Below are 27,908 nucleotides of genomic sequence, written 5' to 3' on the forward strand. Positions count from 1 at the left end.
CAGAGAAGACAAGTTTACAGTGTTCTCCCCAAATATCTTATATGAGGGAGACTGTTTCCCTGGAATAAGTTCCATGATGGAGGGGCTAAAAAAAGCCTTTATACTATATATTCATTTTCAATAACTTGATCACAAATACAAGTTGTACTTACTCAAAAGCTTTTTCTGTTAAAAATTGACAAAGGAATTTATTTTAAATGTCATTTAAAATTTTCATTCTTTTCGGCAAAAGTTTGAGAGATTATAAAGAAAAATATTTTCTTCCTAGTGCTAATTGGGTTTATTCTCTGATGTATTTTTAAGTCACAGCATATTGGTGCTACATGGCCTGAGGGGAAACAAAAATAATCCTTTAAACTATCTATCTCATCTGAGGGGTATGGAAGAATGAACTACCCCTGAAGATTTTTAAATTATCAAGTTCTTAAGGAAAGCATGATCCTTACCATTGGAGGTAAACAGAAAGCGCTTGTCTGACAGGGAACCACTGAAATAATAAACACAAAGATGAGGAGGTGAGTTGCTTAACTGGATCTTAATGACTGGTACAGCGCTGCAGCATGGGGCTCAGAGCCTCCCACACCGCACGTGGTCCTCAGAGCACTGGCAAGGCCTCTCTTCTCTCCGTCACTGGCTTTTCATAGACCAAGAAACCCGGGCCCCTTGCAGGTAAGCAACTTCCCTGAATTCATACAGGTGGCCAGTGGCCAGGACTCTTGAGGCACTGCTTGCCAATAAAAATTCCGTGCTGTTTCCATCACGGCACACTGTACTGGGAAGGAAATGTCCACATATACGGCCTCTAGAACACCCTGAAATCCCAGGTAATGAGTTTGTGGTGACGGAGGCAGAAAGGACATGCCCTTTGCTTCAGCAGGCACCCCCACAGCGCCCCACTCACTATCAACCGTCAAGGACCACTGAGACATGAAGACGCCCGCTCACTTTTAGAAGAATGAGCATGTTATCTGCTGCCTTTGCTACAGACTTCCCTCCTTCCCTGAGTGGCCCTTCTCAGCCTGAGGGACCTCCTCAGCCTGGTCTCTCCAGTCACACACCGACCTCCTGCAGCAAAGACACCAAGCTATGAAGCAGTTCCTGCCTCTGGATACCAAGGTGCAGCTGGAGAAAACTCAGAGCACCTCACTGACAGGTCCTGAACCAGTCCTCCACTGCTGCTGACAGTCCCGCACAGCTGGTGTTGACCCTTGGGGCTCTGGGCCCCCCAGTTCTATGACTTGTATTACTTTCCTGGCGAACTTATCAAATCAGCCTTGCTCTGCAGTTGTCTCCTGCAGAGAAGAGGTTCCTAAGGCCTACAATCACATTTTTCTTTTTGTAAATCCCTCATCAGCTCAATGCTGTGACAGTACAGAGAATGAATAGAAAACTTGAAATTTTCAAGATTCATCTTATATGCATCATACTTTATGTATTAGATACCAGAGGCGAACAAAAAAGGTAGATATCACTGTCATGCTCAATTTTACAATCTGAGTACTGCTTACAATTCTAAATGTTTTGACTCAATTACTATGGCAATAATGGACAAAGAGTACTGAAATGTAAAATCCACAGAGAACCCAAAAATAGTCTGGACGAGAGTATTAGCACATTCACATCAAAGGTTTTGTTTTTGGGTTTTTTTCTTAAGTAACAGGGTTTTCTTTCATGAGTAAGTAACAGGCTTCCCTGGTGGCTCAGACGGTAAAGTGTCTGCCTACAATGCAGGAGACCAGGGTTTGATTCCTGGGTCAGGAAGATCCTCTGGAGAAGGAAATGGCAACCCACTCCAGTCCTCTTGCCTGGAAAATCCCATGGATGGAGGAGCCTGGTAGGCTACAGTCTCTGGGGTCGCAAAGAGTCGGACACGACTGAGCGACTTCACTTCACTCACTTCACTTTTCTTTCATATTCTTTGTCCACTCTCAGGAAGAGACTCTGTAAGCCTTGGTTTTCCACATTCAGGTTCTATTATGATCCGTGCCGAGTATAATGCAGGGACCAATCATTTCATACATGAGAAAATGCAGGCCCACGTGGATCACTGGACCTCCTTCAGTTCATAGTTAGTGGCTGAGTGGGGGTGAGGACCCAGTTTTCCTAACCTTTAAAGAAAGGTTCACACTGTTGCAGTTCACATCTTTGCGATTCATATTTAAATTAGTTAAGATGTATTTAGAACCTCTTCTTGATTTTTCCATTTCCTCTAACATTTCTGCACTATTACACTTGAAGTTTGGCCGGATAAGCCCAAATAATACTGCCTCTTCCCTGATCGCCTGGATGTGCTCTCACTGCCATGAATCATTAAAAGATTTATTCTGTGACTGAAAAAGAGAAGTTAAAGCAAGAAGGTTAGCTTTGGAGTTAACCCTGAGAAGATGATGATGCTACGGAAGGCTGTGCTTCTCAGATCTCTCTGCTTGGCTCTCCTCTATTATCAGCTGGAATATGTTTTTCCATTTCACCCAATTAAACTAATTAAATACAAACACCTAGAGAATTCTGTAGGTAAATAAGCTGCTGCTTTTAAAAATAAAAACCCCCTAGGGAGGATGGGATTCTGAGGCATTTGCACACTAGGGTGAATGAATCAGATTCCAGGAATTGCCAGCCTTCCCAGAGGGCTGTAGAAGCCATCATGAATTGTCTGATGTAAACACAAAGCCCTCCCTGCAGATGGTCTGAGCCATCGTCCTCTGTGAGGTCAGTGGCTCTTCCTGATTCCATTCTGGTCTCCTCAGATCAGGGAAGTGACCTGACCCGGGATGAATCCCAGAAGAACCCTAGATATTTACTTTAGGGACCCCTTCTTCCTCAGTGGCAATGCTTCCTTCTGTGTGTCTTCCTGAACACCAAACAATCATGCGTGGGAACAGAAGTTCAATGACCGCATGTACCACGCTTCCCCCACAGCAAAACAGCTCCGATCAAAACAACGGCTCCCTGAAGACCTGGGAATGGAAATCAGTGGAAGGGGTGGTGTGAGCACACAGTTTACTCTTTTCTGCTGGGCAAAAAAAGACCACAGAGCCAGAGGGAGAAGGGACCTTGATATAGTTCTAGACTTACATCTATGCACACCAAAGCAAAAATCATTCAATTAGTTCAAATAACTATATGTATTGTGGAGCAAAACTTTGCTAATTCATTTATGATTTAGATTTCTGGACTCTTATTTTTGCCCTAAAGTTTAATATTAAATTATATAAAATGGCTTCTAATGTAGTAAGTCCAGTTGATGTAGGAGAAGTAATTGAGGACATTATGTCTACTTTTATTCAATAGCTTAAATAACTTTTCTTCAAAAGTAAAATAAAATCCAAGTAATACAAGTTTAACTTTTTCCTATCCTGTTTTTCTAAAAAAGAAGCATGCAAATGTATTCAAACATAGGCAAGAGATCCAAAAACAACAGACTTAAGGCCAGAGGCCAGTTCTTTGGGCCTGTTTGGAGAAGTAGCACCGAAAACGATCTAGGTCACAGCTGGATACCTTCCTGATAAATAGTAACACAGTATCAATTGAGCAAACCATAAAACACATAAATAGATCTTCAACAGTCAAAGTTGAGCAGACACTTAAAGCTTACTGTGCAGAAGCAATACGCTGTGCTGTAAGTACTATAAATCATGTCTGACTCTTGGCCACCCATGGACTGTAGCTCTCCAGGCTCCTCTGTCCATGGGATTCTTCTGTTCTCCTGGCAAGAGTACTGGAGTGGGTTGCTGTGCCCTCCTCCAGGTGATTTTCCTGACCTAGGGATTGAACCCGCGTCTCTTATGTCTCCTGCATTAGCAGGCAGGTTCTTTTCCACTAGTGCCACCTGGGACTCTCCCCATAAATCAGGGTATAAATTTATAAATCAGGATATAAATTTTAATATCCCAAAGAGTTTGAGGTAAATATGTAAGTGAAAAATATATATATATACTTATGTGTGAGCATATATAATACATGTGTACATAATATGTTATTTATGTTTATAGTACATATGTATGAGCACATACATGTGTATATACAGTCAGCCATATCTGCAGATTCTGCATCCCCAGATTCAACCAACCAGAGTAAAACTATTCAGGAAAAATATTCCAAAAAGCAAAATTTGAATTTGCCACATGCAACTCTTTACACAACATTTACAGCAGTATTAATGACTATTTACATACTATTTACATTGTATTAGGTATTGTAAGTAATCTAGAGGTGATGTGCACAGTTATATGTAAATGTTATTTCCATTTTCTATAGGGGACTTGAGCATCCCTGGATTTGGGTATCCACGAGAGTCCTGGAGCCAATCCCTGAGGATGCTAACTGTATATATAGTGGCCCAAGGAGCACTGTTCCCTCAATAGGGGGCCACCCATTCCAAAGGGAGCATCCCTCTGGACCAGTCTTAGCTGCCTGTTTATACGGATGGACATCTGGATCACAAGACTAGCCTATTTTAGTTATAACAGTTCTAGTTTTCCTCTCTAGAAGCTGAGGAAACCTGAAAGCAAGAAAAGCTGAGGTTGAAGTGTTTAAAATAACTGACATACTTTTTTCATAAAAAGCTAAAAGATCAGAGGATAACACAAACAGAAGTTAACAATGTTAACAAAAGCCATCTTTTTTTCACTTCTCAACTATCATTCATCCTTAAGAGACGGTCTCTAGGGATCCTCTAGGGATTTCTGTGGTTCTGCCTGGTTTATTTCAGTCCTGTGTCACCTTCAGTATCTTTGGTAATATTGGCGATAATCAGTAGGTTACATAAACAGGAGAAACTAGAGAGGAATAAGCCTTTATTCCCTCCCACTGAAGCACCTGAGAGTAGAATGTTCTGCTGCCCTGGGACTTCAGAAATGTGCCATTTTAACTAACTTGTCAGCATAAACAGTGAACTATTTTATTGCTACAAGACAAGTCACTTCAATTGTGTCGGACTCTTTGCAACCCTATGTACCATCGCCCATCAGGCTTCTCTGTCCATGGGATTCTCCAGGCAAGAATACTGGAACGGGTTGCCATGCCCCTCTCCAGGGCATCTTCCTGACTCAGGTATAGCACCTGCATCTCTTAAGTCGGCTGCATTGGCAGGTGGGTTCTTTACCATTAGTACCCCCTGGGAAGCCCAAATGGACACTATAAATACTACTCTAATTATTCAAACATATTTTTCCCAGTTGACAGGCCCTTGGTATCACATGCCAGCTGTCTTTAAAAAATTGTGAGCTGATTACATATGCCTGCAGGGTTACCTTGCATTCAGAACAAAAAGCTAAGTACTTACTCCCTTGAGAGAACACCATTGGCCAGGATTCCTTCATATCGACTTATCCCTTTGCGCAGAAACACGCTGATCTGACCACCCACTTCATCTGCAATCACTCCTGCATGGATGGCAGCTTTGCACAATAAAGAGGTCTGAAACACAGCAACATCATCACTTATAAGTGACTCAACAATGCATTTCACATATGGTGGGAGTTTTCCATTTTGTTGCAACTTGTGGTCAGGATGCCTACATGACCCATGATATGGCTAAATTAAAATCCATTTAAAGTAGAAGGGAATGGAAAAAAGTATTAGATAACCATCTCAGAATGACATCAGAGCCATATATTTATGCTGACTAACTTGGGAACCTTCCCACGAGGTGGGAAGGAAGGGAGGTGATTTACAATATCCATGGCTCTCTAGTGAATAATGCCTCCTGGTGGCCCTGCCCATGTGTGGTCACCTCCTACACTGAATCTGAACTGGGCTATATCACTTGTTCTGTTCTGCTGCAGGTAATGTGGCCCTGCCAACTGTCAGTGAGCCCTCCTGAGACTCCCACCCCAGATGATCTATCACACAAATGCAGCTGCAATTCTAGGCAAAGGGAGCTTAAGAACCAACCAACCCACATTGTTGACCCACAAGCTGGTCAGCAAAGAAAATGGCTATCATTTTAAAACATCATTTTAAGTTCTGGGGTGACTTGTTCAGCAAGAATAGATAGCTGCTCAGCTTCTTACAAATCCTGAAAGATGATGCTGTGAAAGTGCTGCACTGAATATGCCAGCAAATTTGGAAAACTCAGCAGTGGCCACAGGACTGGAAAAGGTCAGTTTTCATTCTAATCCCAAAGAAGGGCAATGCCAAAGAATGCTCAAACTATCACACAATTGCACTCATTTCATACGCTAGCTAAGTAATGCTCAAAATTCTCCAAGCCAGGCTTCAGCAATACATGAACTGAGAACTCCCAGATGTTCAGCTGGATTGAGAAAAAGAAGATGAACCAGAGATCAAATTGCCAACAGCTGTTGGATGATCAAAAAAGCAAGAGAATTCCAGAAGAAACATTTACTTCTGCTTCACTGACTATGCTAAAGCCTTTGACTGTGTGGATCACAACTATGAAAATTCTTCAAGAGATGGGAATATCTGACCACCTTACCTGCCTCCTGCGAAACCTGTATGCAGGTCAAGAAGCAACAGTTAGAACCAGACATGGAACAAGGGATTGGTTCCAAATTGGGAAAGGAGTATGTCAAAGCTGTATATTGTCACCTTGCTTATTTAACTTACATGCAGAGTATATTATGCAAAATGCTGGGCTGGATGAAGCACAAGCTGCAATCAAGATTGCTGGGAGAAATATCAATAACCTCAGATATGCAGATGACACCACCCTTATGGCAGAAAGTGAAGAGGAACTAGAGTCTCTTGATGAAAGTGAAAGCTGCTGCTGCTGCTAAGTCGCTTCAGTCGTGTCTGACTCTATGCGACCCCATAGACGGCAGCCCACCAGGCTCCCCTGTCCCTGGGATTCTCCAGGCAAGAACACTGGAGTGGGTTGCCATTTCCTTCTCCAATGCATGAAAGTGAAAAGTCAAAGTGAAGTCACTCGGTCGTGTCCGACCTTCAGCGACCCCATGGACTGCAGCCCACCAGGCTCCTCCATCCATGGGATTTTCCAGGCAAGAGTACTGGAGTGGGGTGCCATTGCCTTCTCCAAAAGTGAAAGAGGAGAGTGAAAAGGCTGGCTTAAAACTCAACATTCAAAAAACTAAGATCATGGCATCCAGTCCCATCACTTCATGACAAATAGATAGGGAAACAATGGAAACAGTGAAAGACTTTATTTTCTTGGGCCCCAAAATCACTGCAGTTGGTGACTGCAGCAATGAAATTAAAAGACGCTTGCTCCTTGGAAGAAAAGCTATGACAAACCTAGAGCTTGTTAAAAAGCAGAGACATTACTTTGCCGATAAAGGTCCATCTAGTCTAAGCTATGGTTTTTCCAACAGTCATGTATGGATGTGAGAGTTGGATCATAAAGAAGGCTGAGCACCAAATAATTGATGCTTTTGAACTGTGGTGTTGGAGAAGACTCTGGAGAGTCCCTTGAACTGCAAGGAGATCAAACCAGTCAATCCTAAAGGAAATCAACCCTGAATATTCATTGGAAGGATTAATGCTGAAGCACCAATACTTTGGCCACCTGATGTGAAGAGCCAACTCATTTGAAAAGACCCTGATGCTGGGAAAGATTAAGGGCAGGAGGAGAAGGGGATGCTAGAGGATGAGGTGGTTGGATGACATCACCAACTCAATGGATATGACTTTGAGCAAGCTCTGGGAAATGGTGAAGGACAGGGAAGCCTGGTGTGCTATAGTCCATGGGGTCACAAAGAGTCGGATACGACTGAGCAATTGTGCAACAACAACAGTTTCTTACATTTGCTTTACTAAATACACATTTTGAGGATCATTTGAGAAGGTAAAACTTCCATACCACAGTTTCATTTTAAAATTAGACATTTAACAAGGCATCAAAACCAAAACTCCTTTCTCCAGGGGATCTTCCCAACCCAGAGATTCCTGGAGAATTCCATGGACTGTATAGTCCATGGGGTCACAAAGAATCAGACATGACTGAGCAATTTTCACTTTCAAAACCAAAATGGTAGTATCAGCCACATGGACAAGAAAACGGGATGAAGGTCTCAGAGCTAATGAAGAGCAACCCAGGGCCAACAGCCCTTCTCATTTCCTGAATCTCCTCTGAGTGGCTCTAACAGCTGGCTCAGCCCTCCATGGCTGCTGGCTGGGGTGATGAGCCTGGAGCAGGTACCTGGCTGCCTCTGATTAGCAGGTGGCCCTGTGATTGGAAGTGGGGCTGGGGAGAAGGAAATGGAACTTTTTCAAGGGCGCCCAGGCCCAGAGGCCCCCACAAGCCCAGACGGGTGTGGGAGGGTGACCTGGCCATCAGCCCGGGACTGAGCAGTCCAGAGGGATCTTTTCCTGAATAAATTCTAGCAATGCCTCACTTCTCTGTGATGGCTAGTGCCAAAAAGCAGCTCATGAAAATGTGTTTCATAACTGAACTTGGGAGTTTCTCTTTGTGTTAATGCCAACACTGTTTACCTTACTGCAGTGGACAGTTTTTCTTAGGTTTAGGTTATAATACTAGGAGGACCAATGAGACCAACCATATTTTTTGACTAATGTGAAGCCTCTTGATGAGGGTGAAAGAGAAGAGTGAAAAACCTGGCTTAGAACTCAACATTAAAAAAAATGAAGATCATGGCATCTGGTCCCATCATTTCATAATAAATAGAGGAGGGAAAAGTGGAAACAGTGACAGATTTTATTTTCTTGGGCTCCAGAATCACTCCAGATGGTGACTGCAGCCATAAAATTAATAAACGCTCCTTGGAAGGAAAGCTATGACAAACCTAGACAGCATGTTAAAAAGCAGAGACAGCACTTTGCCAACAAAGGTCCATATAATCAAAGCTATGGTATTTCCAGTAGTCATGTAAGGATGTGAGAGCTGGACCATAAAGAAGGCTGAACACTGAAGAATTGGTGCTTTTGAATTGTGCAGAAGACTCTTGAGAGTCCTTGGACTGCAAAGAGATCCAACCAGTCAATCCTAAAGGAAATCAACCCTGAATATTCATTGGAAGGACTGATGCTAAAGCTGAAGCTCTAATACTTTAGCCACCTGATAAGAAGAGCTGACTCACTGGAAAAAGACTCATGCTGGGAAAGACTGAAGGCAGGAGGAGAAAGGGATAACAGATGATGAGATGGTTGGATGGCATCACCGACTTGGTGGACATGAGATTGAGCAAACTCCAGGAGATAGTGAAGGACAGGGAAGCCTGGCGTGCTGCAGTCCATGGGATCAGAGAGTCAGACAGGACTTAGTGACTGAACAACAGCAAAAATGCGCTTGCAATAAAATTGAGAACTTTTGTGATCTAAAGATCACAAAACTTAGAGAGCTCATATTTCCTGAACTAGATTAGATTTGGCAAAGTGAGTCAGTTTTCCAGTGGCTACTATCATATTGAAAAAAGGGGAGGATTTCATGACAGAGAAGAAATAAGAGAAGAGAATGCTGAAACAGATGCAGATACTACCCCCTTCTTGATTTGGAGGGAAAAAAAGAATCAGAAGATAGTAATCTTTAAAAAGGCAACTTGTCTTTTCATCTTTTGTGAATTTTTTTAAGGTGTCTTGAAGAAATATCAATAACCTCAGATATGTAGATAACACCACCCTATATGGCAGAAAGTGAAGAAGAACTAAAAAGCCTCTTGATGAAAGTGAAAGTGGAGAGTGAAAAAGTTGGCTTAAAGCTCAACATTCAGAAAACGAAGATCATGGCATCCGGTCCCATCACTTCATGGGAAATAGATGGGGAAACAGTAGAAACAGTGTCAGACTTTGTTTTTTTTGGCTCCAAAATCACTGCAGATAGTGATTGCAGCCATGAAATTAAAAGACACTTACTCCTTGGAAGAAAAGTTATGACTAACCTAGACAGCATATTCAAAAGCAGACATTACTTTGCTGACTAAGGTCCGTCTAGTCAAGGCTATGGTTTTTCCTGTGGTCATGTATGGATGTGAGATTTGGACTGTGAAGAAGGCTGAGTGCTGAAGAATTGATGCTTTTGAACTGTGGTGTTGGAGAAGACTCTTGAGAGTCCCTTGGACTGCAAGGAGATCCAACCAGTCCATTCTGAAAGAGATCAGCCCTGGGATTTCTTTGGAAGGAATGATGCTGAAGCTGAAACTCCAGTACTTTGGCCACCTCATGTGAAGAGCTGACTCATTGGAAAAGACTCTGATGCTGGGAGGGATTGGGGGCAGGAGGAGAAGGGGACGACAGAGGATGAGATGGCTGGATGGCATCACTGACTCGATGGACGTGAGTCTGAGTGAACTCCAGGAGTTGGTGATGGACAGGGAGGCCTGACGTGCTGCGATTCATGGGGTCGCAAAGAGTCGGACATGACTGAGTGACTGAACTGGACTGAACTGATTATGATTTTAGTCTCTTAGGGCACAAAATAGAGGCACTAGCTATAATGGGGACAGCCTGAATGTAAATTCAGCAATTTAGCATATCACCCTGTCTCTGCCTCCAAATCTACCAGATGTGAAGCCATCTCACTTCTCTGGACCCAGCTTCCCAGTTCTCCTGGGCAGTGAAAAGGTTGGACTGGGTGATGTCCAGAATTCTAAAGGGCACCCTGTGTACTATTATAGGGTCAATGCAGGGCTGCTTCCCTTTCTCAGCCCCAAATGAAAGGCAGATTGATCCAGGGGCAGCTGGGCAGCTATTCCCACTGTCTCTGGGATCACCTGGCTTCCTCTGAATTCAGCCTGGGGATGGGATGGTCTTCACCCCAGGATCCCTGCCCTGTGTAGAGCTCTCAGTGGACTTGGCATGTCCAAGGGCCTTCTTGGTAACAAGAGGACAGCTTTATGGGCCAACAAGCAATGGGACCTACTGTTTTCATTGACAACAAATATTCCCATTTCCCACAGTCCCTAGCATTGACGTACCCAGTGGTATGTGCCCCTTTTATGGAATTTATTTCATTATATCATTACATATTAAATTACATGTATTTGTTTAATATTTTTTCATTATATTAAAGGCAAGACATAAGATACATCCCCAAGAGAATAACCACCAGATCTAGCTACCATAATATCATGACAAAATTGTAAGCCCTTTCCTGGGTTATTTCCAGGAAGGAAGGTTATTTCTTTAAAAAAAAAAAAAAATCACTCCACCAACTTAAATAAAATTGATGTTTTCTAAAGCTGAGGCTTTTTCATCTTGTTGTTCAGTCGCTAAGTCACGTCCAACTCTGTGACCCCATGGACTGCAGCATGCTAGGCTCTCCTGTCTTTCACTGTCCCGTGGAGTTTGTGTAAACTCATGTCCACTGAGTTGGTTATGCTAACTATCTCATCCTTTGCCGCTCCCTTCTCCTCCTGCCTTCAGTCTTTCCCAGCATCAAGTTCTTTTCCGATGAGCTGGCTCTATGCAGCAGGTGGCCCAAGTATTGGAACTTCAACTTCAGCATCAAACCTTCCAATGAATATGCAGGGTTGATTTCCTTTAAGATTGACTGGTTTGATCTCCTTGCTGTCCAAGGGACTCTCTAGAGTGTTCTCCAGCACGATTAGAAAGCATCAGTTTTTCAGCACTCAGCCTTCTTTATGGTTGAACTCTCACACCTGAACCTGACTACTGGAAAAACCATAGCTTTGACTATATGGACTTTTGTTGGCAAAGTGATGTCTCTTCTTTTTAATATGCTATCTAGGTTGGTCATAGCTTTCCCTCCAAGGAGCAAGTGTCTTCTAATTTCAAGGCTGTAGTCACCATCCATAGTGATTTGGAGCCCAGGAAAATAAAATCTGTCACTGTTGCCATTTTTTCTATTTGCCATGAAGGGATGGGACCAGATGCCACGATCTTAGTTTTTTTAATGTTGAGTTTTAAGTCAGCTTTTTCACTCTCCTCTTTCACCCTTATCAAGAGGCTCTTTAGTTCCTTTCACTTTCTGCCATTAGAGTGGTATCATCTGCATATCTGAGGTTGTTGATATTTTTCCAGGCAATCTTGATTCCAGCTTCTGATTCATCCAGCCCAGCATTTCCCATAATGTACTCTGCATATCGGGCTTTCCCAGTGGTTCAGAGGTAAAGAATCTGCCTGCAGTGGAGGAGCTGCAGGACACACGGGTTCGATCCCTGAGTTGGAAAGATGCTCTGGAGAAGGCAATGGCAACCCAATCCAGTATTTTTGCCTGGAAAATTCCATGGACAGAGGAGCCTGGTGGACTACAGTCCATGGGGTCACAAAGAGTTGGACACAACAGAAGCAACTTAGCATGCATGCATGCACTCTGCATATAAGTTAAATAAGCTGTTAAATGAACAGCCTTGTCATACTCCTTTCCCAATTTTGAACCAGTCCATTGTTCCATGTCAGGTTCTGACTTGCTTCTTGATCTTTAAAAATTCATACTCACTGAACTGGGATTTTTAAAAATTTTCCTTTTGAACAATAGATTTATGCTTTGTTTTCTAGCTATTTGGGGACCTATACTTCACTGAAATGTAAATACAGGAAAGCCTATATTAATCAGTGATTGCCTTAAACAAAAATATTTAAACATATTTCTTCAGGAAAGGGAATGCAATGGACAGCTGAGAACACCTGCAAGGCTCAGGAACTTGGAAGTTGGTGGAATCAAACATCTCTCAAGTTCCCCGAGCCACAGCAGATGACCGAGCAGATCAGCATGAGAAGACTCGAAGAAATCATCAACTCATCCCAGAACTGGAGCATTTTCATAAGTCTTCCTTTAGGAAAAAACAACGTGTACTAAAAAGTATTGACAAAATATTAAAATTGAATACGAGTAAACGTTTTAGATTCACTTTAACATAATATGAAGACAGCTCCCCTGGTGGCTCAGTGATAAAGAATCCACCTGCCAATGTAGGAGACACAGGTTCGATCCCTGGTCCGGGAAGATCCCACATGCCATGTGGCAACTAAGCCCGTGGGCCACAACTCTTGAAGCCTATGAACTAGAGCCCCGTGCTCTGCAACAAGAGAAGACACCGCAATGAGAAGCCCATTCACTGCAACTAGAGAGAATAGCCCCCACTCACGGCTACTAGAGAGAGCCCTGGCACTTCATCAAAGACCCACCAGAGCCAAAAATAAATAATTAAAAAAAACCCCACAAACATAAAGAAAGCACATGTTCAAAATTATAAAAATGTATTCCTCAGTCTATTCAATGAATTGTTTTAATGTCATTACAATCTTCATAATTACCATGATAACATTTTCCTTAGAAAACTAATATAAATTTTAGAAAACATGAAAAAATAAACTCACTATATTGTCATCAGCCAGAGATAAGCACTCACCTATATGATGTCTTTATTTGCCTCTGGCTTTTTCTGGGTGTATGCAGCTGGGTTTCTCCCTTTCTCTGCTACATCAGGAACACATTTTTGGCACTATCTCCCTTTAACTTACAGTACTTCTTGAATATTTGGGGGGAATGGAGAATTACTGAAACAAGTTAGTTAAGGGATGTGTTCCGCTTAAAAGCAGATGGTACAGTCCACAGGCTTGGGAGAAGCTGCCAAGAGAAAAACTGTTCTGAGCACTTTTTATTTCTGGTTTCCAGGTGAGGCAGAGCTTAAAGTCTGTATTTATCTGGCATGTTGAGCCTACACTGTACAATGCCTTAATGCACCAGCCAAGGAGACACAATCACAGAATCTTCAGGATTCTAAATGATCTTGAAAGTTTCCTGTGACACCTCCTAACAGACTGTCCCTTTCTCCACCCCACAGCAGCTTCCCACACACATCCAGGCCAGCATGACAAAGGCTGTAACCTCCACACTCGACATTTTCAGTGATTAGGGCCCCACTGTTTCTGGAGACACCCTAGCTCATTTTGCATTGTTCAGTTTTTCTTTACATGCTATGGAAACTGGCCTCCCAGATCTTCGTTCTGCCTTTTGAAACAACACAGAATGAACCAATTCTTTTTTTTTTTTAATTTTTATTGGAGTCCATTGCTTTACAATATTGTATTAGTGTCTATTATGTACACCAAAGTGAATCAGCTGTACGTACACCTCCCTCTTTTTTGGATTTCCTTTCCATTTAGGTCACCACAGAGTCCTGAGTAGAGTTCCCTGTGCTGTATACAGTAGGTGCTCATCAGTTATCTATGTGCTGTGTTGTGTTAGTCACTCAGTCATGTCCAACTCTTTTCGACCCCACGGACTATTAGCCCGCCAGACTCCTCTGTCCATGGAATTCTCCAGGCTAGAACACTGGAGTGGGTTACCATTTCTTTCTCCAAGGGATCTTCCCAACCCAGGGATCGAACCCAGGTCTCCTGCATGACAGGCAGATTCTCTGCCATCTGAGCCACCAGGGAGCCCTGTCTATTTTATACATAGTATCAATAGTATATATATCAACCCTAATTTCCCAGGTCCTCCCTTCACCACCACTTCCCCCTTGGTTGTCCATATATTTGTTCTCTGAGTCTGTGTCTCTATTTATGCTTTGTAAATAAGATCATCTCTACTAATTTCTTTTCATACGGATGGGCCTAGAGACTGTCACACTGAATGAAGTACGTCTGAGCCACCAGGGAAGCCCATATAATCATATATGTAACCATATATCACTCACAGAGAGGGCAGCGGCGCCCTACTCCAGTGCTCTTGCCTGGAGAATCCCATGGACGGAGGAGCCTGGTGGGCTGCAGTCCATGGGGTCGCGAAGAGTCGGGCACGACTGAGCGACTTCACTTGAACTTTTCACTTTCATGCATTGGAGCAGGAAATGGCAACCCACTCCAGTGTTCTTGCCTGGAGAATCCCAGGGACGGGGGAGCCTGGTGGGCTGCCGTCTATGGGGTTGCACAGAGTTGGACACGACTGAAGTGACTTAGCAGCAGTAGCAGCAGCATACATCAATAAAATTAAAAAATAAATAAAGATGGTACACAGGAAATGGAAAGAAAATTATCAGGAGGGGAAAAAAAGCAAGTAGCCATGTTGGAACACTCTACATGGTAAGAAGCTGAAGACAGCTTCCAACCAAGAAGAAATTGAGGTCCTCTGTCCAACAGTCCATCAGTAACTGAATGCTACCAACACCATGTGAGCTTAGAAGCAAATATTTTCCTAGTGGAGCCTCAGATGAAACTGCAGCCTCAGTGACACCTTTGTGTCACCTTGGATACAACCTGGTGAGTGAGTGTCCCTGAAGCAGAGAACTCAGCAGTGCATGCTCAAACTCCTGACCACAGCACATGACAGGTAATACATGTGCTTCAAGCTTCCAAGTTTTGGTAATAGTTATGTGGCAATAGATATCTAATATACCCACAATATCAAATATACAAAAAAGAGACACTAGTCTGACTTCTTTGAAGAGATGTGTTTTCAAAATACAAATTTTCCCTCCAGATAAAATCATACTGAGAGCAAATGGTGTAAAACCAGCTAGTGTGTCAAATGGGAAACCTGTTTGTCAGCATTTCCAGGTCACGTACCACCCAGGAAACTATTTCCCTATTACTCTGAAAAGGAGAGCTCTGTCCAGAGGAGGCAGGGTAAACAGCTAAAGTAAGAAAGAAACAATGCTATTTCTCTTGCTGCATGGAATTCTTAAGTTTCTTACACAGGACAGGAAAATAATAAATTAAAACTATACATTGCCAGGAAGTGAAAACTATACCTCAACTTTTTTATGTCTTTTGGCTTACTTCCTAAAGTCATTTAGTACTTCAGCCTGTGCCAAGTAATTTTTGAACTGAGGTAGTATAAATTATTTTAAGATTCAGTTTCTAGGCCAAGTAAACATTCTGTGTCAATCTTGTAAATAAAGAAGACACATGAAAAAGGAAACAACGAGCAAAATCACAGACCTGCTGCTTCCAGAAGCAGGAGGTACCGAAAGCAAAATTAAAGCCCATCTTCCCTCCTCCTGCAGGAGATAAATGATCAAGCTCCTAGAACACGTATGTCTTCCCTGTGCATAAAGACATGTCAGTAAATCTTAGGACATTTCCATCCCTATACAGATTTTCATACTTCTAATAACTCAAGCCCCTTCCCATAAGCTATAAACCCAACCATTTGAAATAGTAATGTAAATTTTAAAAAAATCAGGTATCAGATTGCCAGGACAGAAATCTGTGAATAGTAGGAGATGAAGAACTGTGAATCTGAATGTAAGACATATACTTAAGAAAAAGCATTTCTGGTGAGTTTATTTTTTTCTGGGAACAATGTATATCACCCAATTTCAATAGGCCTAAGAAACTGGGGTGCAAGGAGGGAGGAGAGTAATATAAAAGAGCAGGACAAATGGCTTCATTGATCCCAGATACAATGTGACTATTCTGTGCTGTAAAATGTTCATGTCCTTGGCTGTATTACCTAAAGCCATTGGAGCAGTGAAATCAATAAATAAATTATAACTAAAGGATGATCTCTTATGAAAATCGGATGGAATTACACTCTTAAGTTATAATAAAGGGTTTTGTTTACCATTTCATTTATAGTCTGCTTAACTGGAAATGCTAAAAATAGGAATGAATGCATGAAAAACCTTGATTTTTATACTTATTATTTCATTTATTCTCAGAAAACAGAACTGTGCATCTATCTACAAAGTTTTACATCTTATTTGACTTTACTTTGTAAAGAATTTAGGCAAAGCAACAAGCACTAACTTTTTAATGTCTTCCCTGCCATAAAATTACCCTCAATTACTTACATCTCTATAGCCATCCACCACATTCCCAGAAATATCTCCTGGTATGTCTCTACAACCAGCTGGGCAGAACTTGCTGAAAAAAAAAATAGAGTATATATTTTATTAAGGTTTACTTAAAAAGTATTAAATTATACTTTAAAGTATTTTCTCTCCATGCAACATGCAGGAACATCTTCCTCTAATGACAAATCAGAAACTTGATTTGTGAAAACACAGATTAATCTAAGGGCTTCCCTGGTGAGTCAGATGGTAAAGAATCTGCCTGCAATGCAGGAGACATGGGTTCGATCCCTGGGTTGGGATGATCCCCTGGAGAAGAAAATGACAACCCACTCCAGTATTCTTGCCAAGATCATCCCATGAACAGAGGAACCTAGTGGGCTACAGGACATAGGGTTTCAAAGAGTCAGACACAACTGAGCGACTAACACACACACACACACACACACACACACACACACACACAGATTAATCTAAGATGTTAATCTGAGGGCAAGTTTTACACAGCAACTATTTGCTTTATATCAGAATTTATTATAAACAATGAGCTTCCCTAAAGCATCGTAATTGATTTGAAAATGTCCAAGAAAAAAATGTTTTTAAGAAAAAAGATAAAGTTTATAAACACTATATATATAGTATAGTCTTGTTTTTATTTAAAAAAATGTTTAAATAACAATTTTGTTTTCTATGGATAAAAAGAAAACAAGGACGAATATCTCTGGATTCCCTTCACTTTCAGTATCGGTAACTCTGTAAATTTGGATTCCCTCTACTAGCACTATCCAGTGAGAACAGAATGGAAGCCAAACATGTAAATTTAAATATTCTAGTAGCCACATTTAAAAAGTCTAAAGAGACAAACACATTAATACTATTAATACATTCTATTTAATCCAATATATTCAAAATTATCATTTTCCACATGTAACGAACTGAAAAATTATCAAGATATTTCTAGTCTTTTGAAAAAATAAATCTGCAACATCTGCAGTATATTTTCTATTTATAGCACAACTCAGTTTGAATTAATCAAGTTTAAATGCCTAGATAGTATAGTAATGGTCTACATTAATTACAAATTATTTTTGCAATCAGAAAAAAGGTGTATTTTTTTCAACTTTATGGGGTATAGTTGACAAATAAAATTGTAACATATATAAAGTGTACATCATGATGATTTGATATGTATATACATTGTGAAAGAATTGTTCCCATCTAATAAAACACAGCAATCATCTCGTACACACACACACACACGTACATATATATTTTTGTGGTGGGAACATTTAAGTGCAGGAAATGGCAACCCACTCCAGTATTCTAGCCTGGAGAATCCCATGGACAGAGAAGCCTGGCAGGACTCCGGCCAGGGGAGTCATAAGAGTCGGACACAACTTAGTGACTGAACCACCAACACCACTCTTGCTGCTGCTAAGTCACTCAGTCGTGTCCGACTCTGCAATCCCATGGACTGTAGCCCACCAGGCTCCTCTGTCCATGGGATTTCCCAGGCAAGAATACTGGAGTGGGTTGCCACTTCCTTCTTCAGGGCATCTTCCCAACTCAGGGGTAGAATCCGTGTCTTCCGTAGTGGCAGGCGGATTCTTCACCACTGAGCCACTAGGAAAGTCCCTCTACTCTCTTAGCAAATTTCAATTATACAATGTGGTGTTATCAGCTAAGGTCACCATGTTATACATTAGATCCTCAGACCTTATTCATCTTTATAGCTGAAAGTTTATATACCCTTTTATTAGCCTTTCCCTATTTCCCCTAACCCCAGCTCTTGGCAACTACTTTCTGTTTCTATGAATTTGACTAAAATAGGTACATTTACAATTAGGATTCCACTTACTTAAGAGTCATTTTTCAAGAAACTTTCCAGAAACATGTCATGGCATATGGTCTGGTTGAAGGGGCTTAGGCCGTGGTGACCTGGGCTCTGTTATTCCCTAACTAGCTGTGTGACCCCGAATATTGCATATAATCCCCTTTAAAGTCAGTTTCCTCTTCTGTAGTTCCTTCCAGCATCAACATATCAATAGGCTATGAAAGACAACTATTCATCTAAAAAACACGCAAAAGGAAACTCAAAACATTACGTGAACACTGACCGCTTTGAAGACGAATGCCAAAGCCCTTGTTGCTATATACACCATATTACAATAATGTTTGTTTGGTTTGCTCAAGAAGAATGCACCAGCCTAAACAGATTCCAAAATAGCAGCTGCTTTTATTTCATTTCCTCTCAATTTCTTCCTGCAGACTTAGCAAGTTAGATGTGTGACAACACCTAATTATCAAAACTACCCAAGTACATAGTTTATAATTCTTCCCCATTGACCTAATGGAACCCAGCACTTCAGCAATAATCAGGGAATTAAGAAACAGAAATAACGGAAATCCTATTGCAGGCTTATAGTTCCTTATCCTAGCCCTTAGAGCCAGATATATTGCAGAATTCAGAATTTGAAGGATTTTGGAAAAGTAAAAACAGCGCTAACAGTGTATATGATATAAAACCCTACTGAGGTCTGCAAATATTAATCAGAACTTCCATATCTCTACCAAATACATGGATAGTTGTATTGGGCCAAAAGGATAAAGATAAGACAGCCTCATGTCTAATTTAGTCCAATTTTGCTGTCAGATGAATCTACGGTCACATGAACCAGGTGCTGCCACCAAATGAATTACAAAAATTATTTGACTTTTCCAACTTTCTACATTTTCTACATTTCATGAGAGATGAAGGATTATGGCTCTGTACTAGTCATCATACCTCATCTTTAACTAAACACTACAAATCGGCTGGGCCACAGCTTAGATGATCTGGCACCATAATATCACACTGTGGGGCTGAGCATATTCCTTTCTCTAACCCGAAGGCCTCAGCACCACCGGGGCTATACACAGATGGCTGGAAAGAAAATGCTGGTGAATGTCCACACTGGATGAACAGCAACTTTAAGGGCAACATTTAATTATTGGTCATTTTTGTTTTGTCTTTTCTGAACTAGACTTCATATTAGTAAACAGTAGGGTTGATTCTGCATATAAAAGAATCTCATTTATTAGAATGTTAGATGGATAGGACCATGGACCCTTGAGCTTGACTTTTGGAGTATCCTTATTTATTGTGTAGCTATTGACATACAAAATCCAGAGAATTGTACTTGGCACTAAGAAAACACTCTAAGGAGTTAAGAGTTGTTGTTAGTGTTTTTGTTGACAATGACTTCTAGACCAGTGGTTCTCAGCTAGGGGTGATTTCTGCCCACCTGGAAACACTTGGAAATGTCTGGAGATGTTTATCACAACTGGCACACACAGGCCAGGGATGCTGTTAAATATCCACAATGCACAGAACAGCTCTTCACAAGAACAAATCGTCCAAAATACCAGTAGTGCCAAGGTTGAGAAATCCCCTCTAGGCTCTTATTTCAGAAATGAGAAAACGTACATCAAAGAGATCAAGTAATTTTTCCAGTTAAAGTAAGGCTGGAGTGAAACTTTTCATCTCCAATTCTCAGTAGGTCTCTTTCCTTTGGGAAAGAGAAAATGAACCCCCTCCAGAATCACAAAAGTCACTCCCAAATGCTGGCCAGGTAATAAATGTATAGACTCCATTTTGGCACACTGGTACTAGAGTAGAACTCAGGGGTCAGCCAACAATGACCCATTGGCCAAATCCAACTTGCACTTTTTTTTTTTAATGAAGTTTCATCAGAATACAGCCATGCTCATTTGTTCACACACATACTGTCTATGGCTGCTTTGGCACTTCAAAGGCAACAGAAACTGCATGAACAGATAAAAAAAGACTGTATGGCCTGCAAAACCTAAAATATTTACTACCTGGCCTTTGACAGAGTCTGCTGATCTCTGCTGTATAAGAAACCATTTCAAATATTCCTGATTCATTACAACACAGATGATTTTTAAAATTGATACAAATAAAAGTACTTTATCTGGCTTAATGTCAAGGAAAACAAAATATTCAGCAACAAATGACTGCAGCACAAGTAGAACACTGTATTTACCTGTATTCTGTCTTCAAATAATGGTTAGCTCGTTCCAAACACGTTATTAAATCTGTCATAAATAAAGACAACTGCAATTAGCAGACTGAAAATAGAAGTCAGGACACTCATGTTCTAAAGATTTCTTTTAAAATGAAACAGTTTCTGAAAAGTATTTATGTATTCGCTAGTTATCTGAACTTTTCTGTTTAAAAATAAATAAAAACTGATACACTATCCCCAGGATTTCATTAGTTCCCCTTCATCTTTCTTTTCTACCCTCAATGATGGTTCTTCACCGTTTATCCAGTGGATGGTAACAGAATCTTTTTCCAACCAAAAAACAACGTTGGTTTATTACTGTTAACTACATACCTACAAAGATCATGTACCTTCTACTGGCAGGTAGAAAACAATTTCAAGAGCCCATGTGGTTTACAGAGAAGGTTCAGGAACATTTTAATTTGACAGTTTATCTAGTGGTGTTTAGCTGGAACACAAAGTGCCTATCAGCTTTGATCAATGAGGTCCAAAGACTTAAAAGAAAGGTGCTCTCTGAAACAACTTATAGAACTGAATGGAAACTCGAAGATGCTGTGGATTTGTGTGCTTTTAGATGCACTTAGGATAGTTTCCAAAATATACTTGCTGCAGTTCTTTCCTTAATCTTTTCAGTGGTTCTTAGGAAGCAACCTATGCTAATCACTGGCCATGCAGGGGCCTGCTACGTTGGCTCAGATCTGGTTGGCTGAGCAGTAAATAAACGGAGTACCCTGTTCCCAGAGTTCTTTCTGCTGCAGGGAACTGGGCAGAAACTCTGGGCACCTCTGAGGCCCTGGGCTGCACGGAAATGACTCTGGAGTTGGAGACCTGGAACAGAGGCCGTGTTTTCCTTCCCTATCCATGTTCATGCTCCTCTTCTCTCCTGCTGATGTGCCAGCTTGATGGATGGGGCAGTCGGTGACAGTGACTTCGTCCTTCTCGCCTTGCATGCTCCCAGGCTGGTGCACTGGTGTGTATGAGGGCTGGGGCAGGGGGGTATCACGGGTTAAAAGGCTTGTCTCCTGGACTAAGAAAGGGGTTGAGGGAGAGCTCCAGAAAACAGCCAGACCTCAGGAGGGTCAGGCACATATCCCTAAAGATACACAATCCAAGGTTTCTTGGAAAATTAAGTCCACCCTCTCCCATATAAGTCAGTGATCAATGTAACATGTGCTATGAAAGTATTCAGTTCAGACCTAACTAAATACCTGTGAAGACACTGTTCCTCTCTTCCCTCACATCTCATTCTGATTCTGAGGTCACAGTTCTGTCCAGAGATGATGACTAGCAAGAGGAATTCTAAGACAGATAAAGGTTTACAGATTCATGCTGGTTATTCCACCATACCTGGATGGTCACTGCTGGCATAGGTTAGCAAAAAACCCCGCCCAGAAATGTGGGATCCACTCTCAAAGCGCACAGTTACTTCATTGGTGTTCAGCAAAAGTTCTTTGGGCATAGTCATGCTTCCACAATACGGACCTGAAAACAAAGCATACTGGTGGCTCATTTCAAAATTTAGACCAGTACAAAGAATTTGCTTATGCATTTTTCTTCCTTAAAGGTCAAATTTACCAAACAACACACACATAGGATTATTATCTTTACCAACTGAAATTTTGCTTTGTACTGAGACTGAGAGGTAGCGACTGATGGTAAACTTAATTACACAGACAAACCAAGGCAGGGACAGTGGCCAACTCTAGAAAGGCAACAGGCTGGAACTAGTTAATTTAATCATGAACAACCCGAAATATAGGTTTTTATTTTTGTAAGAACACTACCAACAAAAATCAAATATATTAGGGGACTTCCCTGGCAGTCCAGTGGTTAAGACCCTGTCCTTCCAATGCAGGGAGCATGAGTTCAATCCCTCATGAGGGAACTAAGATCACCCATGCTGTTCAGTATGGCCAAAATAAAATAAATAAATTGTTTAATAAAATCAAATATATTGGGGGCTTCCCAGATGGTGCCAATGGTTTAAAAAAAAAAATCCACCCCAATGCAAGAGACACAAGAGACACAGGTTTGATCCCTGGGTTGGGAAGATTCCCTGGAGAAGTAAATGGCAACACACTCCAGTATTCTTGCCTGGAAAACCCCACTGACGAGGAGCTTGGCAATTCCAGTCCACGGGGCCGCAAAGAGCCAGACAAGACTGAACATGAGTGTGCACACACACACAGATGTGTCAGACAGTGAAGACGATGCTATTACACAAGTGATGTTACAGGAGCCTCCTAAACGTGCTTAAAAGGAGAAAAAAACAGTGAAATGAAAGTGTTAGTCGCTCAGTTGTGTCCGAATCTTTGCGACCCCATGGACTGTAGCCCACCAGACTCCTCTCCTCTGTCCATGGAATTCTTCAGGCAACAGTACTGGGGTGGGTTACCATTCCCTTCTCCATGGGAATCTTCCTGACTCAGAAATCGAACACAGGTCTCCTGCAGTGTGGACAGATTCTTTACCATCTGAGCCACCAGGGAAGCCCAAATTTGCTTAAAGCATGGTCTAAATAATTGTGTCCCAATCAAATTCATATAATGAAATCCTAATGTCTGATGACCTGCCTCTTGAGAAACCTCCCTATGCAGGTCAGGAAGCAACAGTTAGAACTGGACATGGAACAACAGACTGGTTCCAAATAGGAAAAGGAGTACATCAAGGCTGTATGTTGTCACCTTGCTTATTTAACTTCTATGCAGAGTATATCATGAGAAATGCTGGGCTGGAAGAAGCACAAACTGGAATCAAGATTGCCAGGAGAAATATCAATCACCTCAGATATACAGATGACACCACCCTTATGGCAGAAAGTGAAGAGGAGCTAAAAAGCCTCTTGATGAAAGTGAAAGTGGAGAGTGAAAAAGTTGGCTTAAAGCTCAACATTCAGAAAACAAAGATCATGGCATCTGGTCCCACCACTTCATGGGAAATAGATGCGGAAACAGTGGAAACAGTGTCAGATTTTATTTTGGGGGGCTCCGAAATCACTGCAGATGGTGACTGCAGCCATGAAATTAAAAGACACTTACTCTTTGGAAGGAAAGTTATGACCAACCTAGATAGCATATTGAAAAGCACAGACATTACTTTGCCAAGAAAAGTCCGTCTAGTCAAGGCTATGGTTTTTCCAGTGGTCATGTATGGATGTGAGAGTTGGACTGTGAAGAAAGCTGAGCACCAAAGAATTGATGCTTTTGAACTGTGGTGTTGGAGAAGACAACAGGACTGAACACCCAGGACTGATCTCCTTTAGGATGGACTGATGCTAAAGCTGAAACTCCAATACTTTGGCCACCTCATGCAAAGAGTTGGAAAAGACCCTGATGCTGGGAGGGATTAGGGGTAGGAGGAGAAGGGAACGACAGAGGATGAGATGGCTAGATGGCATCACCAACTCGATGGACTTGATGAGTTTGAGTAAACTCTGGGAGTTGGTGATGGACAGGGAGGCCTGGCATGCGGCAATTCATGGGGTTGCAAAGAGTCGTACACGACTGAGCAGCTGAACTGAACTGAACTGAATATCTGATGTGACAGTATGGTGAGGTCTTGGGGAGGTGCTTACTTTAACAAGGGCAAAGCCCTCATGAATGGGATTAAAGCCTTCATAAAGAAGGCCCCAGTGAACTGGCTTGCCCCTTCCAGCAGGTGAAGACAGCAAGATGGCCATGAACCGGGAACTGGGTTCTCACCAGCCACTACACTGTATCCACCAGCACTGTGATCTTGAACTTCCCAGCCTCCAGACTGTAAGAAATGAATGTCTGTTGTGCATAAGCTACCTGGTCTATGATATTTTGTTATAGAAGCCTGGAGAGACTAAGAGAGAAAGCAAAGAAAATGTTATCACAAAAATATATTCTAGGGGCCTCCGAGGGCTTCCCTGGTGGCTCAGCTGGTAAAGAATTCTCCTGTAACGCGGGAGACCTGGGTTTTATCTCTGGGTTGGGAAGATCCCCTGGAGGAAGCCATGGCAACCCAGTCCATATTCTTCCCTGGGGAATCCCCATGGACAGAGGGGCCTGGCAGGCTACTAGTCCATGGGGTTGCAAAGAGTCAGACACAGCTGAGCAACTAAGCACAGGGGCCTCCTAAATTTGTTCAAAGAAACTCACAAATCCCCCTTTTCCAAGAAAGCTCCACCACTGTAGAGCACAGGGAACTATATTCAATATTTTGTATTAACTATAATGGAAAAGCATCTGAATAAAAAATATGTGTGTGCATAACTAAATCACTTTGCTGTACATTTGAAACTGACATAACACTGTAAATCAACTATACTACAATTTTAAAAAAAAAAATGTACATAAAGAAAAGAAAGAAAGTTCCACAATTTAAAGACTGTCCCATACATGGTAAAAATTTATGTTCATGTAGTTTACTCATTTCTCTTTCTCTTCTCTACCACTCTTAACAGTAACTTCTGATTAATGTATAGAACTTACTTTGATTTGTAAAGTGAAGTTTATAAGAAAGCAGAGTAATTTCTATAGGCTTTTGAAATACCATAGTATATATTATACAATTAACAGTATAACATATTGTTTCTAGACTATGTTGCTTGAAAAGCAATAAGAAGTTCTATGAACTTTTAAGAGACAAAATTAGATTTGGAGCTTAAAAAAAAAAGACCTTCCTAAGACTACTCAAGTAGAAGTTTAGTTTGTAAATTGTCATCTTGAGAGTCAAGTATGCAAGACATGATAATTTCTCTGAAAACAGGGATGAGCAAACAAATTTTGAAGGGAGGGAGGTACTCTTCATCAACTTCTCCCAAAATAGAACAGCATAGAAAGGGCTAATTGCAACAACAATGACTACATCAAGTTAAGGGAAGAAGACCACGCTAAGTCAGCATGAGTACAACTGGTCATACCAGCCAAAGCCAATATAGGGACCAAATGGCTTAAATAGGCAGAAGAAGATTGTGAACCCAACTCAGCCTTCCTATCCTGACATAAGCGATCAGATTTCTCTTTGTCCGGTCCAGATGTCATATTCTGAAAATGTGACGAAATGAGAGAGATGCTGTGTGTTTACATGCCACACATCTCCGTTGTTCCCTATTATTAAATGATAATGAAATTCAAATAAAAAAGATTGTTTCTCTCTTTAGAAATACTTGTATATAATTAATTACATGAGTTAATACTTACAAATTATTTAGAATGGAACCTAGGATATAAAGAGTTACTCATGCATTAAATACCTGTTAAATGAATATATAAAAACAAACAAATAATGCGTGTCTTCCTTTTAGACTATATTCCGTGGGGTTAGGGACTTTCCTATCCATCACTTTCTCTCAGAAAACTTGTACATGTGGCAGCTTTCCAAATATTGTCTGAATCTAAATGAAGTTAAATGTTTTTCTACTTGCAACAGTTGGTTTCTAAAAACAAAACATGATTATAAAGATACATAAAATATTTAATCTTGTCATTACAAAATATCATGAAGAAGTAAGCAAGAAAATTATAGAAAAGAAAGGAAAGAAAATCATTAGTGTGGTAGCTATACTGATTTTTTGATCTTTAAGACTGCTCATAAGCACAGAAGATAGGCAATTAATACTAAATCCATTTTGCATAATAAAGTAGAATGAGAAGCTTTTTTTCAAAATTAAAGTGAGTCATTACTATGCTTGACTTTTGCAACTGATTCTCAGTTTTAAATACATTTCAAATTCATTTGTTCTTTGCACAGGTTAAGTGAGATACTTGCTTTGCAAACCTAACAACAAAGATGAAGTAACTAGTTACTTGTTGCTATTAATAAGTCAAAATATTTTCCTAACCCATATTTACTTTTTCCAAGAAGAAATAACAACATGAAGGCTTATCCAAACAGTGATGATGACGCCATACCGATCTCTCCTTAAACTTCTATTACACTGCAATGAGTTCTAACAAAAACAGTGAGGAAAAGCAAGTGTAAGCTGATTACCAGTCGGAACTTGACATTTTTCTCGTTGAAGTCTGTTTGACATGTAACACTAATTTAAGTTAGACAACACGTTAGTTTGGTGTCTTTAGGTCTTTTAATATGACAGTCATTGTAGGGATAATTAGCAGGTGGGCTGCCGTGTTAGTTGCTCAGTTGTGTCCGACTCTTTGAGACCCCATGGGGTCCTCTGTAGCCCGCCAGGGTCCCTCTGTCCAAGGAGTTCTCTAAGCAAGAATACTGGGGTGGGTTGCCATTTCCTTGTCCAAATTAGCATATCTATCATATTACTTATCATTTCTTCTGAGTGGTTGTCATAATTAAGTAGTAGTCTTTCAGCAATAAAGTATTGTTGTCTGTATTCACTAAACTGTGCATTAAACCTCTAGGGTTTATTTGTTACTCACTGCAAGTTTGTACCCTTAAACATCAATCCTATTTTCCCACCCTCCATCCCCTGGTAGCTACTATTTTGCTTTCTGTTTTTATGAATTGGTCTTTTCTTAGATTCCATATGTAAATAGAGATCATACACTATTTGTCTTTTTCTATCTGACTCATCTCACGTAGCAATATGTGCTCAAGATCCATCTACGTTGTTGCAAATGACAGGATGTCCTACTTTCTCACAGTTGAATAATTGGAGGGCTTTTTTTTTTTTTTTCAGATTTTCATGGAACAATTGAAAGGAAAGGCTGCAAAATTATAAATACTTTACATGTATAGATAAGAGTGCATGCCATCATGCTAACTTGCTGTGCAATACATGTAATTTCCCAAATCAAAAATACACAGTAAAACTCTAATTTGGCTGCATCCCACCCAAAGTCCCAGTAAACATTTCTGGAAGAAGTTCAAAGAAAGAAAATGTAAACACACACATCCTTTAATCACCCTTAACCCACCGATACCATCCTTCCCCACATTCTCACTGATATGCTGCAAAAACATAACTAAACCTTAGCAGGGATAGGATATGCCCTGCCTATACAAATGCCATCATTAAAAGTTATTGGATAGGTTCATCAAGGCATAGCCACCACACAGCAGGAGGCAGCTTTAGTCCAGAGCAGGGAATTGAAGCTGGGAACTGGCTGCTCTACTGCCTTTGGCAAAACATTCAAATTATTGCCTGTCTGAAGGTTTGACAGATAAAGGTTCCATTTCACAGACTTAAAAGTTAATACCTGCATTCCTGGGGTTAAAAGGGAAAAGTGATAAAAACAGAAAAGTGTGCCTGGCAGTGAGA

The 27,908-nt window shown here is 41.0% G+C and overlaps 1 protein-coding gene across 2 annotated transcripts in view; it reads right to left on the reverse strand.

Annotated features, from left to right (window-relative positions):
- The window catches only part of DCBLD1 (discoidin, CUB and LCCL domain containing 1), a 75,263-nt gene that overhangs the window by 8,640 nt on the left and 38,715 nt on the right, over nt 1-27,908 (reverse strand). For both annotated transcript variants that reach the window (XM_040238430.1, XM_040238431.1), the window contains exons 3-7: nt 22,052-22,186; nt 20,684-20,735; nt 16,638-16,710; nt 5,285-5,418; nt 447-487 (exon numbers count right to left, since the gene is read on the reverse strand). In XM_040238430.1, coding sequence (XP_040094364.1) covers nt 447-487; nt 5,285-5,418; nt 16,638-16,710; nt 20,684-20,735; nt 22,052-22,186 — 435 coding nt within the window. The remainder of the gene's footprint in view (nt 1-446; nt 488-5,284; nt 5,419-16,637; nt 16,711-20,683; nt 20,736-22,051; nt 22,187-27,908) is intronic.

The sequence above is a fragment of the Oryx dammah genome, unplaced genomic scaffold, assembly GCF_014754425.2.
Source record: "Oryx dammah isolate SB20612 unplaced genomic scaffold, SCBI_Odam_1.1 HiC_scaffold_4, whole genome shotgun sequence".
NCBI classification, from domain to species: Eukaryota; Metazoa; Chordata; class Mammalia; order Artiodactyla; family Bovidae; genus Oryx; species Oryx dammah.